General features: G+C 41.9%; 1 protein-coding gene across 3 annotated transcripts; it reads right to left on the bottom strand.

The window, feature by feature from the left end:
* Positions 1-9,539: 9,539 nt before the first annotated feature.
* On the bottom strand, positions 9,540-16,338 carry SPRY1 (sprouty RTK signaling antagonist 1). 3 transcript variants are annotated; one of them, XM_065905082.1, is made up of 5 exons: positions 16,201-16,338; positions 15,223-15,454; positions 14,568-14,864; positions 13,539-13,825; positions 9,540-11,763 (listed from the first exon to the last, which is right to left on the bottom strand). In XM_065905082.1, the coding sequence occupies exon 5, from the start codon at positions 11,706-11,708 to the stop codon at positions 10,749-10,751; it is 960 nt and encodes a 319-aa protein (XP_065761154.1). In that variant the 5' UTR covers positions 11,709-11,763; positions 13,539-13,825; positions 14,568-14,864; positions 15,223-15,454; positions 16,201-16,338; the 3' UTR covers positions 9,540-10,748. The 3 variants fall into 3 exon arrangements, with proteins under 3 accessions (XP_065761154.1, XP_065761153.1, XP_065761155.1); XM_065905081.1 differs by lacking the exon at positions 13,539-13,825; XM_065905083.1 differs by lacking the exons at positions 14,568-14,864; positions 15,223-15,454; positions 16,201-16,338 and having other exon boundaries at positions 13,539-14,099.
* Positions 16,339-17,226: the final 888 nt, after the last annotated feature.

Below are 17,226 nucleotides of genomic sequence, written 5' to 3'. Positions count from 1 at the left end.
AGGCCAGTAACATCATATGATAAATGACACAAATGTTTCCAAGTGTAAATCATCATATTCCAACTTGGCAGTCACCAGCAGACACACATTTTCCATTGGGTCAAAAGGACCCAAAATTTTATTTGAACACAAAAATACAGTTCTGTGTTTTTTCCCCTCGAGAAACAGTCCCATAGGTAACATATGACCAGCCCCCATCGTGAAATCACCGCCCTCTGCTCAGAGCGGCCTGTGGTTGAGTTAGTCCTGTGGTGTGCCATAGGAAGGAGGTGACAGTTACTGCTTGGATATGTTTGTAGGGCATAACCTCAAAGGAACTTCCTCACACTCTATAGTAGAAAGGAATAAATGTTTGTTTTGAAAGATAAGCATGGGTAAGTAGGAAAAAATGCTCAAGGGCAAATACTTTTGAAAAAAAAAATGCTTTATGAAAGAATGTTGGGTTTTGTTTTTTTCAAGAAAGGCAAGTTCAAGCAGACCTTTTTTTTTTTTTCAAGAGTACTGCCTGCTTTTCTTCTTTCCAAAATTCACCAGATTTTACAAACCATATGAAGCATATTTTCCCTAAGGGTTAAGAGATTCCTCCTAGTTGAAGTTTTTACTTAACAAATTAAGGTACTATATGATACCTATTCCAGTGCCAAGGAGAAAAAAAAAAAAATCCCATTATCTACACAGGACATGAAGAAATGTGGACTTTACACACTTGACTTTTTTTTTAACTAAACTTTTGAAATCAAGCAATGCCAACCTCCCTCAAATTCAAGTTGTTCTGCTTTATAATGATCACTTCTCAAAAAACCATTTCCAAGTCTCTACATGTGCCACATACCACCTATAAAATGTAGAAAATGTTTAACTCCAATACTCTCATTTATAAGCAATTCAAACTACAAGAAAAAAAGAAAAATGACCAATTTCAATCCCCAAATTGTTCTGTCCTTTTTTTTGGTATAACTTCTGCAAGAATCTGGATTTTACTAACTTGGCCTGTTGTTACGGTTTACTCTGTGCCCCATGGACTGCAGCCCACCAGGCTCCTCTATCCATGGGATTTTCCAGGCAAGAACACTGGAATGGGTTGCCAAGCCCTCCTCCAGAGGATCTTCCTGACCCAGGAATCGAATCTGCATCTCCTGCATCGGCAGGAGAATTCTTTAATAAATTAAACTCCAAGTCTTCAAGTATAGATAAGGTCTATATAATGGAAATAGCATAGGACTTTTAAATGCAGTTTTCACATCTTTTTCTCATTCAGCTGGCTCTACTTCCTACTAGCGGTTTATCCTTGGGTAAATCATTTCATCTCTCCAGGGTTCAAATGTCTTTACTTTTGAATGAATGAAGGAAAGGAAAGGAACTTTAACGTCCTCCCAGATTTGACTTTGAGTGGCTTCTCTAATCTTATTCCCAATAACCTAATAAACATATTCCCTAACCACCCTTCTTCCTTTGTCCACCATCACCATTACCATTTCTTACTTTGACCAACAGAGAAAAATATAGGGAATAAGCAAAATCAGGACCCTGAAGTTACAAGCATTATTTTTTGAAGATACTCCAGTGATTTAAAATTTAATGCCTGGGCCAGGGTGTGTTGGGGTTGAGTGGGAGGGAGTAGAAAGAGTTAATGTTTTTAGATAATTGGGAGAAAATGGTTGACTTGCTGAATTTTCTATTTTGGAATTTGGTATTTCTGACAACAAAGTTCAAATATTGTATATAACTCACTTTTCTGAGTGATACATAGTGAACTCTGTCTGGGGAGCCAGGGTGGAAGAAAGAATTAATAATTTAGTTTGTTTGATTTGCAAAGGCTTTGATTCTCTTCTCTGCTTTATGGCTTCCTGCCTTTGGTCCACTTCATCACTCATTAACTGTTCTGGGAGAGATGTGTTGTAGGCGGAAAAAAATCATTCCCAAATCTGTACAATTAGTGGAATGTTCAATGTAGAAAATTTTGGTCTCCTTCTGCATTTTATTTGTACAAATGTTCTCTCTGCCTACGTTAGCAGTTATAAACCAGTCATGGACCAGTTATGAGTTGGTCCTGTGATGAGTCACCTTTATCCCTCTTCACTCCTCTTTTTCAACCTACCAGTCATCTCAAACCTATACTTCCTTTCAGTCTCCATTGTCCCAGTCACACTAATCATCTTGATCATCATATTTAATGACCTAGCTGGATTCCCTCTTCCATTCCAGTCTATTCTCCACAAGGCTGCCTGAAGAATCTTTCTGAAAGTCTAATCTGCTCATGTCACTCTCTTGTTTACAATCAGGCCTCTCTGTGACTCCTTCTCACTCACAAGATAGAGCTCAAGCTTTTCAACTTGACGTCCACACTTTCCATGACTGGCTCCTATCTTTCCCACAGACACCTTACTTTCCAAACATTCTGATTTACTTGCCATCATGCCATGATCATTCCCATTAACATGCCTTTATATTGAGCTGAAATGCTTTTTCTCTTCCTTGTCTACCTGATGAATTGCTACTCATCTTTCATATCTTCTCTATGAAGCCTTTCCTGACTTGCAGACAGATGTGGCTGCCTCCACAGCCTCAGTTACCAACTGATACAGTAACACCAATCACATGGTTAAAACTTTATGCATTGCTAGTCAAAGACGGGGATCCTCAGCATCAAAAATATCATTGTTAAATAAGTGATTAAAAGTTTGACAGAACCAGGCAATTCTTATTTTCTCTCAAAAATTGCCAATCTTGTGACATTTGAAATAGTATCAAAAACCCTGCAAAAACAGTTTCAGTTTGGTCATTCATCTGAGCATCTTTCCTTCTCTGAAGTCTTATGAATAAATCTAGCAAGGCAATCAAAACAAATATTTATTGATAAATTTAGTTTCACTTTTTTTTTTTTTTAATCTGCCCTAATTGGATTCTGTTCCTGGTAACTACTAAAGAGCAATAGCCAAAAATGGACAAAGGCAGATACAAAAAGGAAATTACAGGTAATTCCAAAAGCAGGTTTATAAACCACAAAGTAGAACTCCACATAGCCTGTAAATACCTCTAACATGATCAGTTTTCTTTACAAAGATAGGCCTCTCTGCATTTGGAGTAAAAGGCAGATTCTGGGTGGTCCAGAAGAATAAAATATATTTCTATTAAGGAATCAAATTCACTCACAGCTTCTATCACAAATCCGCAACATGCAGACTCTGGGAAACGTCAGGACTAAGGTCTTGGACCCAATCCCTTTGCCTTCTGAAATGCCTCTGAAGTGTGCGAAAGCTTAAAGAAGGGAATGTGGAAAGCAGAAGGCCTTTTGGCTCTGTGTATTATTTTGACTGAATTGACTGGTCAATCAATTTTCATGAAGATATATTTCCTTTATTCAATAACAGATTTTGTTAACAGACCATTTGTGCTATAAATGGAGCACGACCCATTTGAAAATAAATTCTACTGCTCTAGCTCATTCCTTTTTAAGAAATCTTATATTTTATCAGATCGTAATTACTTAATTTATAATCCATTAGCCTAAAAACAAGTTAAAGTGTTCAAAAACATAAATGTCCAAACAGAAACACCAGCCTCTAAAATTTCCTCTCCACCTCTGGCATTTTAATACCTAAATTAACAACTCTTCTAACACATTGGCCTCAGTTTCCTCCTCTTCATCCTTTACTCGGAGAAATCTCCTTTCTACCTCAGCTACCTTTGAGCACAGAGAAACTCCAGATACCCTCAGCATTTGAGGTGATGGTATCAAGACCCTTAAAGGTGGTATCAAGACCACCTTCTAAGGTCTTGATTTGAAAATTCTGTTCTCAGCTGTCCTCCTCTGCTATTTCCATACTCTTAAGTCTGTACTTCATCCTCATTGGAAACTTCAACCAATTCTTCTGGCCAGTCATTTCGGCAAATATTCAGATCGCTACCCTAAGATTTGTGACCTCTTTCAAATTCACCATTTCTTAACGGTCTCTTGTTCTCTGCCTTAAATGAGCCTCTAACCAGCTGCAGACAATGTCTTGATAAAATCTGAATAAAATGCTTAGTGGCTCCCCAAAATTCCAGGTTCAGTGTGAGCTGAGCTCTCTGCACTGCTTTTCACTTCATCAGTTCCTATTGACCACAAGTTAGCATCCCCACCTCTAGCCGTTCCAGACTGCCCTCAGGAACCACGTTCAGTCCTTTAAGCATCTTAACTTTGAAGAGGAGACCATCCTCCACTTGCTGTGCTTCTTCAACTTCCCTCTTCTCCCTCTTAGAGTTCCACTATGTCTTTTTCTTCCTGCTCATCTTTTATTCTTTCCTCTAGAATCATTCTTGCCAAGGTTAAAGTGTCCTCATTGTGCTTCCTCGTCTATCCCCTCCTACCTCTTCCAGTAGGCCTACAAAAAGGCGCAGGTTTTCCTTATTCTAAAAATTGTCCTCAGCTTGTTACCTGCTTGAGTTACTTTCCTATCATCTCAAGACTTCTGGAATAGTCTAAAGCTGTTACTTGCATGTACTTACCACCCATGAACCCCATGCCACCTGGTTCTTATGACAATTTCACCTAAACACCACCCACCAAATTTAGCTGGGAGTCTGCAGTTTTTGACTGTTACTAATTCCTATCTTCAAAGTCTCCTTTGGCCGCTAAGGCGTGGTCAAGAGGAACTGATGAAGTGAAGAGCAGTCCAGAGCGTTCAGTTCCATCTCTCAGTGCCTGTGCTTCTTTGACCACCTCTCTACTGGCCCGAGGTGCCCCACCTGCCCTCTAAACGTAGGTACGTTCCTCAGGGTCTGAGGCTCAGCTGGTGAAGAATCTGCCTGCAATGTGGGAGACCTCAGTTTGATCCCTGGGTTGGGAAGATCTCCTGGAGAAGGGAAAGGCTACCCACTCCAGTATTCTGGCCTGGAGAATTCCATGGACTACAGTCCATGGGGTCGCAGAGTCAGACAGGACTGAGTGACTCTCACTTTCACTTTTTCACTTTCAAGATTTTATCCCAAGCCTGTTTTTAATTTCATTCTTTCTCTTGGGAATCTATGCAACAGATTCCCTATCACCCCAATGTGGGTGATGGGTCATCACCCTCCTCTAAAATTCTAGACTTTTTTTTTTCTCAGTGAGCTTCTGGCAACTCACCAGCATTATAAGAGTTTATCCCAATAGGACTCATAATTTTCCCACCCCACATACCTCCTAAACTAAGTCTACCCAACTCTTTCAACAGAACTACCATTTGCCTATCCTCCCTGGTCCAAAAACCTCAGTATCATTTTCAGTTTTTTCCTCTATCTCAAAACCACAGATAACTGCCAAGTCCTTTAGATATATGTCTCACATTGATCCCTCCTTTCCCTTCCTATTAACCTCCAAGTTAGTTTTGACCCTTAATACCTTTATAATTGGCCTCCTACTTTAATATCTGCCATTTTAATCACCTGTGATTCTTCTACATGTACCCATAATTTAATTCAGAGCCTCTTGACTGTGGTTATGCTGTAGAATCATCTGGGGTGCTTATAAAATAAACAAAAGCCAAAGCCCCACCCAGGGCACAGGTTTTGTTTGTTGCTATTTTACTCATAAATGAAATTGAGAACTGCTGCTAGCCAAACAGGAACTCAGTTTCCTCAAATACACACCTTACTTTCTTACATCAAATTTATTCAGCTAGTTTTGTCTGATTCCTTTCTAAATAAGGCACTTACTTCTCTGCTTGGACTACTATTAGTATTCACTACTATTAGTCCATCGTGCTTTCACGAATTTGTTAAATTTTATAACTTACAAATTAACCTGAAATTTTGGTTTAAACTCTTGTCTTGTTCCCCCAACCAACCTCTCCTTTCTTCCAATCTGTTACACAGGTACATATGCAGCAAGCAGTTTTTTAACAAAGTTTATTTTAGTTTGGCAACTAGATCATGACTAAGTAAGGTAAGTAAGCTCTGTGAACCTGGCTTTCTCATCTCTAAAGAAGATGCAATAGATGACCTCCAAGTTTCTATCATTAGAAGTATGATTCTATGATTATTTTATCAAAACACACTCTTAGACTACTTGCTAGTGAATGATAGAAGCTTTAGTATGCTTTCCCAAATTGCCCAGTTCAAAACAGTCTCTAGGTTTTGCTGTTACTGGCATACCTAGTATGATTCAGCTATCTGACTTTAACAACAATCTTTCTATCAGTACAAAATAGAACATTTAAATCTGCTTTTTAATCACTATAACTCTGATATAACTAGAATAATGCTAAGAGCCATCACGTAAGTTCTTAAATCTAGATGCCAGGTTACTGTTACCTTTACAAACTGATCAAAATCAATTTGTTCTATTATTACCATATAAACCTGGCCAGAGGAAGCACACAATCTCAGTTTTCAAATGAAGTTGTTAACTTTAATAATAACATATGAAAAATAATCATGGCAATGAAGTCATTTGCTACATATTTCTGATAGCTAAGTGTAAATAATATACGCAGAAAAACATTCCATTTCCTAAGTTATGGTCAAATATATTAATTATGAAGGAAACACTTTCTGGTTAAAAGAAATGGTAAAGGCTAATGTGCAACATAAAGGTACCAGGCTTGCTGCTAAGAAAAGAAGAAAACCCTGTATCTGAAGAGTCCTGGTTCTATGCTAGCTATCATGAACATTTAAGCCAGGCCTTTGTTTCTCTATTCTCAAGATGACGACAAGAAGCTAAAAAAGCAATTACAAAATTGCCTGATAAACTCACCCAAGGAGATTTTGAAATTAAGAATATCAAGCTCCTCCCCTGGAGATACCTTCTGATAGAAGGTCTGGACTATGACATAGACTTTTGATTTTTAACTTTTTAACTAGTGACCTATTTACTTTCATATATAGTTGAGAAACATAAAGTATATTCTGATATCTATTTCTAGCTCTAGAATTCTTCTCCATATGGAATAATGCACATGGTAGGGGTTCAATACATGCAGCAAAATGGCTTGGTAATAATCTGAGGTAATATGAGAAGAATCAAAAACTTGTCAGTTAAATTCATGGCCATCTTATCTAGTGAGGGCAATAATGAAAAAAACAGTTCTCCAATTGTCATCTGGCCAAAGAGGGATTTAAAGTTTTGTCTTCAAGATGTTTAAAAAATGATACCAAACTCTCTTGCAATATATATACAGTCGGAGGTGGGGCAGAGTTCAAGACGAGAACTGTCTAGACATTCTTTCTTTGCTTCCATTTTTCAATGTTTAAAAGTGGGATTATGCCTTTTTGCTAAAGAGTTATACATAAAACTACCATGAAATACATCACTCAACAAAAAAAGGGAAGATTCAGGAAAAGGAGACAATTTCAAAAATTAAATCAATCTTCTGCAAATGAATCCTGAGTTTGATTTCAATATTAACTTTAGGGTAAAAACATGATTAGTTTTTAACTACCTATTTTCTTTAACTTTAAAAACCACTGTTTTAAATTTTTTTTCTTAGTAATAACTGGAAAGTTCTATGATTTGTGTTTTGAAAACTATATAATAATTATCACAGATTATAGTTTAAGGATTCACCTCAAGCCTTCACAAAAAAGAAGTATATCTACTTTTTCATAGTTCGTTTTTCTGCTGAATTACATTTTATTAAACTGCTGACAGGAAATTACTCAATTACAGAAATCCTCTACTGGTTTTATTCACAATTAAATTATCCAAATAAAACTTCTTTGAATGAAAAGAATAGCACTCAGAAAACATGCTGGAAAGGAACTACTTAAAAAATATTCATTCTGTCAAGCTTTGGCAGTTGAGGAAGAGGGACAAAATTGTGGAATAAAAGGGAAAGGTTAATCTATCTATGTGGTATTTTTAACTTGGCAGTATCAAATAAATGGCAGGGGTATCGTAAGAAATGTCAGCTCTGCTAATGCTTTCAAAAGTCTCAGCACTTTAAAATGATCATCAGTATTCGGTTCAAACACACTGGACTCATGAGCACTGATGAAAACACATCCTAATATTTTTTTCTTCTAGGTTTAAACCATCACAGAGGAGGAAGTTTTGAATCAAAGTGTTATTCTTTGTCTCTGACAAGCATGTTAGAAGTCTGAACCCCTAACATATTGCTATTTCCAAATATGGGCCTGACATTATGCCAGAGTGCATACAGAACCCTAGCAGCAGCAGACTGCCATCTTAATATTATAATTTTAATGTATTCCCCATATAGCCAGAAGTTAAAACTCCACAACATACCTTATTCTCATAAAAGTTATAAATTTCTTTCAATAAAAGCCATAGCTTCTTAGTCTGGCTAGTTTAACTACAGACAGTTCTTACACCAATTCCTGATTATATGAAGGGTCTAAATAACAGAAAAAAGTTACACAGTATTTTGAAGGAGTCTATTTACATGTTTCATTAAGGAGCCAAATTAATATTCAATATTCAGGGACCAGGGATACCACCACATAACTTGAATACAAGAGGAAACAAATTCACATTTTAAAATACCATAGATTATGAAATTTTAAAAATGTTCCTGCTTTCAGAGCATAGAGAAAATACTTGATTAAGCCAAATGTCACAACGCCAACTAATAGGTTTAGTGGCTTGGTGGAAATGCATTAAAAGTTACTATCACTTATGTCTTATTTAATTAAAACAAAATCAAAGCCTATTTACAAGGGATAAATAAATAGTCCAAAACTAGTAGTCAAATCATGTAAGAGACAACAACCAAAACAAAAAATCTGGATAAGAGTTTTGACAGCCTAAATCCTGGGTTCAAATTATGTCAACATCTTATTCTCAAATGCTGATTATTCAGGTTTGACACATCAGTTAGGCATTTGGAGGAGTTAGCGAAATTGAGTCTGAGGTGTCACGTGAACAAAATTTTATCAGACCCAAAGATTCTATGTCCTGACTCCAGCAGGCTAAAAACTAAAAGCATGTACTTTTTTAATACAAAGTTTCACACCCTCACATTTCTAATTCCAAGAGACATGACACAATGTTATTTGATCAGGGCACATTAAATACTTATTAAAGGAATGAAAAGGACTGGAATGTTTTTAAAACATCTCTTTGATAATGTTAGCTATCCCCTTGATGCACTCTTAAATTCTATAATGTTTTATTAAAGTGACAGTGCCAGAGACTGCTAATATAGCTACAGAACTAATTTTTTAAGTTTTGCTGATGAAAATTAAATTCAGACTAATCCAAGAGTTAAGATAAACATTATTTAAAACATACAGGTATGTCCCATTCCAAGAAATTGATATACACAAAACCCCTTGCTTACAAAATAGCCAAAGGAGGGACGGAACTGTTAATATTAATCACAAAAAAACTTTTTTCACTTTGTAAAGTGCTTCACTTGGGCATTTGTTGAAACAGAATTTGGAATACAAAATCTTGATTAATGAATTTTCCAGGAAACATCTAGTTCAAGATTTGAGCTCACCTACATCTAGATTTGGTATATTAAGGGAAAGAAAGAAAATGGGTATGCATGCAGAAAGAGTCAAAGCAAATGACAAAATCACAACAGTACACGCTAATAAATGAAGAAATCAACAGACAGTTTCATTAATTAATATATTTTCTGCATTATAGTTAACATATGTACTTTCTTCGTGTCACCTTATTTTCCGTTACGTATTGATATTTTGTTATATTCAGACATGAGTACATTTCAACAGTCTTTTGCAATAAATATCATAAAATAATAGAGATTCGCATAATAAATATTCTTTACAATAAAAAAGTTTAACAGACTTTTGTCTTAAAAATAGTCAGAATTCAACTTTGTGATTTATACATAAAATATACAAAAAGCACCACAATTTGTGGTTAAGGCAATGAAACAGAAAAGATTAGAACTACCCAGCTGTTAACTAACCAAGTGGCCAAAAACCATTAAGGAGCCAAGATCACTTCAGGCAGCATAGTTCTGTGACATCTATAGATTGATCAGATATAAATATCAACTTCAGTTATCCAAGTGCCCTCAATGACAAGAGTAATTTGGTGAAAAGCAAGGAGTACAGAAGGGAGGGAGTCGAGTCCTTCACAAATATGAAAGCTTGAATAAGGATGAGCAAGATACAACCAATATATCTCCAATGTGAAGACTTACATTGTAAATCAGACCTAAAATTACACAGAAAAAAAACAAAAAACCTGGCATCTCTAAAATAAGATAAGGCCAAAACTGAGGGGATAGAAGATTGAGGAGAGAGGAGAGGGCAGTGGTTAAAGGAGAATTTTAACCTTGTAACAAAAACAGATCTCCCATGCTACTTAAGTGTCCAATGCTATGAAGATAGCCCTAATTGGAGACAGATTTAATATATAGCTTATTTAAGCAATTAAACGGCTGCTTCTTTAAACACCAATTTCCCTGTTCCCAGAGTACCCAATCAAATACAGCTCTAAATCACTGTAGTCTGGGTGTACATGTGTGGATATGTTCACGTGTACAACTTTGGAAAGTTGCTTGCAGAACAAAAAGGCTACACAAAAGCCCACTGGCTCTCAATACCCTCTCGAGTGGATGGCAGAGGCTCTTGTCATAAGGGGGAGCCAGACGCATTTCACAGTCCACTCTTACCGAAGACCATCCATTAGAGAAGAGTACAATCCATGAGCCAAACCTTGGAAAGAAGGGGAGAAAGGTGGGAAATGGGAAAACTGCAAAGAAAATAAAACCAGTATCTGACAGCATCTTTTTTAACAGCCACAGCTTGAAAGCAAGAGAAGTTCAGGAGGTCCAACCCACCTCCAAAAATCAGGATGGTTTACCCAGACCCCGGGAGGGGCAGCTCTCCAGCTTACAATAGACCGTGTTGGAGTTCTTACATCTGCACCCTGGGCGATGGATCCAGTCATAACACCCCTTGCACAGCTTCAGGCATCCCTTGGCAGGAGGATAACAAAGTAAGCAAGGCAAAAACAGAGACATGGCTCCCATACACAGGTACCTAGAGCAGCACTGCGACTGTGAACAGGAGCAAGGATTATCCGAGTAGGAATCCCCTTCATCGTCATTGGAACAGTGGTAGAAGATGCCCTTGACCAAGCACATGCAGGTTCCGTACTCCACCATGCTCTCCGCCGAGCAAAGGCACTGCCGGTTACAGGCCAGACAGGACGGCAGGGTCCTGGGAGCTGTGCATTCCCCACACTTGCACTTCCCACACTGTTCACAAATGAACTTGTGCTGCGTCAGGTCCTCTTTCAAGGAACCCTTTAAGTCATCCACAATCAGTTGCTTGGGCTGGGTCCGGATTGCCCTTTCAGACCTGTGACCAGGGATGGGTCTGGCTGGCGGCGACCTTCCTAACAGCCCCTGCTCAGAAGAGGCACTGCTGTTGCTCCCAGAACTGGCTGCGCTTCCAGTGCTGGTTGATCTACTCAGTATGGGGCCTCTGGCGTTATTTGAGAGTCCTGCATGTCCCAGGTGGCTGGTAGGTCTATGCTCATAGTTGTTATTCACATTAATCGGTATGATTTCGTGAGTCCTCTCATGCTTTTCTTGTCTTGGTGCGGTTCGAGGAGCAGGTCTTTTCACCACGGATGGCCCTTCTGTGTATTCATTGCTGCCTCTGATGGCCTTGATCTGGTCTAAGGACAAAATAGCAGCAGGCTGAATCTCTCTCTCATAGTCTAGCCTCTGACGGTTATCCAATGCAGGCTGCTGGATCACAACTAAAGAACTGCCACTGCCATGCTGATTTGGGGGATCCATGTGTAGTGATCTTGATTTCTGGCAATCAGTGGAAACCTGGCATGCATCTGAAATCCTAAAGGGAAATCAAAGATGAAAAAAAAAAAAAAAAACAGAGAAAATAAATGACTAGAAGCATTTGGGGGGTGGGGGGGAAGAGGTGAGAAATCCTGTCAAGTCACAAATTGCCTAAACCACCTGGTAATGATATCCCTCATCAGCGGATTACAATGATGCTGGGGTCCTGGCCAGAGTCCAATTCTGAGAGAGGCTTAGGACCACATCATAGAAGAAGAATGTAAGCAAGAGACCCCATGCTATAGGAATTGGAAGTTTTTTCAGCTTTTAAAAAGCAGAATCAAGAAGTAATGTCTTCCTGTTTGTGAATCTAACAAACAAAATGGAGTATGCCCTTGTGGGGAACACTGAGTATAAGCACTAATAAACAGCTCTCATCTAAAGAAACTCTGGGTATTTTCCATAAAAGAAAATATCCATTAAAAAAAAAACAACAACTAAGAATGGCTATGGTGCTGTTGTCTTTAGTTATCTGTTTGCTGTTATAAGCATTAGATTAGTGTTCAGGAAATTAGTCAAGGTATACTTCATGCATTAAAAAAAAAAGACACTCCAAACTGAAATGGAATCTCCAATTAACAGGTCATCTTCAGTAGAAACCAGAATTTTAAACCTAGCTCGCGCTATTAGTCTACAAGATGTAAAAGTGAATGCAGACGAACACAACAGTTCGTGTTTTATAGCCTCTAAAGCACACACACAAAACTCAATGTACAGTTCTGTGAATGTTAAGACCATTCACATTTGATATTTTTTTTTTAAGTTTAAATAAGGATCACTCACATAACACGGTAATTTTCACATACAAATAAGTGTCTGGCCTTTAACGTAGCATGGGGAAATCCTGGCCATTTTAATTATCTGTATTTCCTCTAATTTAAAAATCTGTATTTACATGCCAGATCTTGATTTTCAAAAGCACTGCCAACTCTGAATCAATGTACTTCTTGTAATAAAGTATAGCAATATCCAGGTAAAAATCTGTTTCAATACCAATGATAAATTACTTCTAATTTATAATGTATTCTTAAAACCATCTATTAAACATAAAAACGTTTTTGTTCTCATAAATGGTAAACCAGAATATTTTTCACACAAATTCCTCCCACAATCTACAGATCTGATACAGTTCAAGAATGCAAAGGAAAAAATGCCTATTCTCCACTACCATGAGCCAAATCTCATCAGCTTCAGGAATAAGGCAGAAAGAAGTCCATTTCATCTATTAACTTCACTGAATGGCCCTGGACAGTCTTACATGTTAACTTCTTGGCGTTACCCCCGCTCATTCTCCCAACTCGGAGCCTCAAGTTTCTAGTTTCTTCTACCTTCTCTGTACCCGAGGAACACGGTCACAACCTGCTGGGTTTAGTCCTGGAGTCCTTAAGGACTGTTTAAAAAATTCCATCGTTACACTGCAGAATCATTCCTCCTCGCAAAGCACTTCCTAACCCAGCGCTTCTAAAGCAAGGAGTATCTACAAGTAGTAAGTCAGACTCCACACGAAAGAAAAAAAACGTGGATCTGAAGAGAGTAGAAAAAGCACAAGGCACGACTTTAACCTGAGTCTTAAATGCTAGCTGTAACAAAGTTCCTGTTGGCCGGTAAAGGAGGCCACCAGATAAAAAGAAAAAGCAAAGAATGTCAGCCACCTCGGATCTGAAGCACAGCCCCTTTTCCAGCAGTGACAGCCCTGGATCTAGCCCCAAACACGCTCACACGCTCTCGGCAGACTCTTCTCCCCCAAGAAAGCCCCGAATCGAAGTCGAATACCTTTTCGGACAATCCCATCACATTCTAAGGATCACCGTGGATTTCCAAAGCCTTTTGGCGTATGCCACCAAGGATGCTTACAAATCAGGAAAAGCCTTCGGAGCGAATGCGGGCGCCAAAAAGCAAGCCCAAGGCAGGGAGGGTTATAAATAAATATCTGTCTACACTTTAAAGGAGAAGCCGGATTCCTAAAGAGCCGGGGCGCAGCGAGCCGGGGGCCGGGGCGGCGGAGCGGTGTCGCCACATCGCCGGTTCCCGCGGTGGAGCTGCGCCCTCTGCAATCCGCGCTGAGACGAGCGGGGAATAAATAGTTGACGGAGAGGAAGGAAAAGGAAAAAGTTATGAATGAAAACAAGTTTTCTCTCTCGCTCCCTCTCTCTCCCCGCTCTCTCGGGCAGGCGGAGGGGAGGAGGCTGAGGTTACCATTACCTCAGGAGGGCGGACCTCCGCACTTTTAAAGTGGCAGTGCCCTCTCCCGCCCCCGCCGCGCCGCCGCGCTCACAACAAGAATAAAGTGGCAGCTCGCGCGGGCGCGCGCCGACCCGGCCCAGGGGGTCCCCAGCGGCCCGGGGGTCCGCTCTGGCACTCGCGCGCGAACACGCCGTTCGGGAGGCCCCCGTCCGAGGGATCCTCGGGTCCGGAAAGCCCGCCGCGGGCACCCGCCGAGCAGCTCCGCGGTCCTCCTCCCGGGGACCCTCCCCCCCGCCCCAAGCCTCCCCGAATGCATCTTTCGCGCGGAGGGGTTTCCCCGAGAGGACACCCCGGGTCCCCGCGCCGCCGCTGCAGGCTACTGAGGACCGGGACCCCGCCTCGCCGTCCCGCGCGGAGGCGAAAGGTCGCTCTTCGGGTTGCCCAGCTCTGAGCGCCCCGCGGGCGGGCCGGGCCGCGAGAGGGGGTGGCCCCACGCTCCCTGCCCCTCGCGCGGTCCGGGCCCCCACGCCGCTCCCCGGGGCCCGCACCTGCCGCCCGGCCCGCCCCGCCCGTGCACCTCCCGCCCCCGCGGCCCGAGGGCGGCCGCCCCACACTCACCTAGGCCGAAGCGGGGGCGGGCGGCCAAGCAGTGCAACCCGGCCTGGGTCCCGGTGCGGGCGACTGCGTGCCCTCGCCGCATCAACCGCGGCGGGGAGGACGGGGAGGCATGGCCCGAGCTGCGGCCGGTCGGCCCGCGGCCTCTGCCGCTGGGCAGGAGCGCTCCCCGCGGCCCCCTTCCGGCTGCGGGGGACAATCCTCTGGAGACTCGGCGCGGCCAGGCGCAGACCTCTCACAGCTCGCGTGCGCCGCGCAGCTCAGTAACATCCACCTCCGGGGCTCTTCTCCTGTAGCCCCCTTCCAAGAGCCAGGGGGAAAAAAAAAAAAAATCCCTTCAGGAGGGCTCTCCGGGTCTCTCCGGAAAGCGAGCTGCGGAGCGGCGGGGAGAGGAGCGCGTGACTGGCCGGCCGACCCGCCGCTGTGCTCGGACCAGAGTTCTCCTCGGGGTCCAGTCGCTCCTCGCGGGAAAGGCGGGAGTGGCGGCCTCCTGACGCGTGAAAATCCACGTCACGGACGTTTGAGGCTCCGCGGCGCCCGGGACGGGGCTCGAACCGGCGTCCGCGGACGAGTCACGGAGCCGCGCAGAGAGTACACGCCTGAGAGGCCCGACCGCCGCTCCCCGCGGGTGGGGGGTGGGTGGGATTTTGGTTTTTACCCGCTTTTTTAGGGGCGGTGGTGAAGGGAGCGAAGTTTGGGGGTTCTCCTCCGGGGAGAAGGCGGGGCGTCGTCCCTCAGCCCCCACGCAGGTCCAGGCACTTTCCCGATCCCGCACGCCGGGCAAGTGGGGGCACGGCGTCCCTGGGAACTCCGGTCCTGGCAGTCAGCCTCTCCCGGGTAGCGATCACTCCCAGTCCTCCGACCCTCCGGTTCCGCGGCCGAAACGCCTGCTACAAACGATTAGAGATAAGAACACGTTAATTTCCCTTTCTTTCCAGGCACTTGGACTGGCCGCGCGCTCCGCCGCCCGGGCGAAGAGTGGAGCGGAGCGGGCCGCTCGCCAGCTCGCCCGCCGCCCGCACCCATGTGCTGGCTGTTGCTGCTCCCTGTGATTGACAGGCGGGCGCACAGTCGGCGTGTCAGCAGCGAACCAAAGTAACATGCAGTCTTGCACGTTTTTGCCGAAGTGCTTTTGCCCCCTTGGAATGCCTAAGAGTTCAAACAACGTTCAAGCGACGCCTCTGCGCATTGGAAATCGATACACAGAGACGGGAAATTCAGGTTTTAAACAATTGCTTCTCGGGATTCGGTCGCCAACAATGCCTAAACAAACATGCATTTGGTCCACACACCGAATGCCAGCCCCTCTTTGGCAAAAAAAAAAAAAAAAAAAAACACCCAGTTTTTCACACATCCGACTGTTTCAGACTTGAAACTTGTTACTGCTCGGCTTGGGGGTGGTGGTGGTTGTGGGGGTGGGGAGGAAAAGGACCCTGCTTTTTCTTTTAGTGGTAGCATTTACTTTAAGAGCATTCGTTTTAGCAGTGGGAAAGATACTGGTAATTTGAAATGCAACCAGTAATCTTAGATCTAAAGCGAGTTCAAAGAAACAATCAGTTCCTTGCAAAAGCCAACATTTCTCACCTGATCTTTCCTTAAAATGTCTACGGAAGGAAAGGAAGGAAACAGTTCTTACCTAAAGCAAAGATTGGAAATTGCTTTTCAGGCACATTTACAGCAACTGTAGCTGTTCCTTTTCCAGGGCTGGGAGTTGTGTCTGCGGCTATCACTCTGCAAACCACTGCGTGCCTTACAGAGCAGTCCCACTCCGGCTCCGCAGAATTTCAGCTCTTCGCCTCCACCTCCACCTCCACTCCAGGACACGCCTCCAGTGATATCATGTGTCAATCATACGGGCTGCCTGAAAACCTGGAGCAGGATTTCCCCAACAGTCGTTTCCTCTTTCCTTTATGAGTACCCACTTGGATATGTTGCCCTGTACACTCCCCTAAAAAACATCCTCTGAAAATGTGGATTGCCTCAAAAAATGCTGCAAATGCCTTTTGTCATAAAAGAATACCTTGAAATTTAGTTAGCAGTCTTCAGTTATCAAATCTCAACAAAAGGATTGGTGAACTCTACCCTTAAAAGTGGAATTACAAAACGACTTTGAAGACTAAAAGATTAAAAAGTTGTATATCAAGCCCTCACTACTGATCAGTTAGTGAGATAATGTATATTGATATAAAAAAGATGATATGCCACTACAGATCCAATTTAAAGCAAAGTTCAGAATATGTGAAATCTAAAACGTGGCGCGCTTTACTGAAAATGTATGTAACAATATGTGATAAAGGTATGATTTCCTGCTGTAGATTTTATAATAATTGCTCTATCTTGATTTGTGATGTAATTTCCCCAAAATCAAAATTGTAAAAATCTCAGACTCCCTTCAATTTTGTAAGATATTTATATAATTTTGAAAAAATAAGTGTATTTTTAAAAATCAGCTAAATAGAAATCAATTAAAATAGAAATAATTTCTTAAGTATATATGATGTGTCACTATAAAAAAAAAGTATTTTAATCAGTAGGAAAAATGCTTTTTGTTTCCTTACAGACTATTGGATTTTAGACATTTATTATCAAAATCATGTACTTCATGCTGCTGTGAGGGTGAAATTTGAGTTTCCACAGAGATTCTTAAAAGAAACCTAAAACC

This window comes from Muntiacus reevesi, chromosome 13, assembly GCF_963930625.1.
Source record: "Muntiacus reevesi chromosome 13, mMunRee1.1, whole genome shotgun sequence".
In the NCBI taxonomy this organism is placed as follows: Eukaryota; Metazoa; Chordata; class Mammalia; order Artiodactyla; family Cervidae; genus Muntiacus; species Muntiacus reevesi.
Note: the sequence above shows the minus strand (reverse complement) of the source record. Positions and strands in the feature narration are given on the sequence as shown.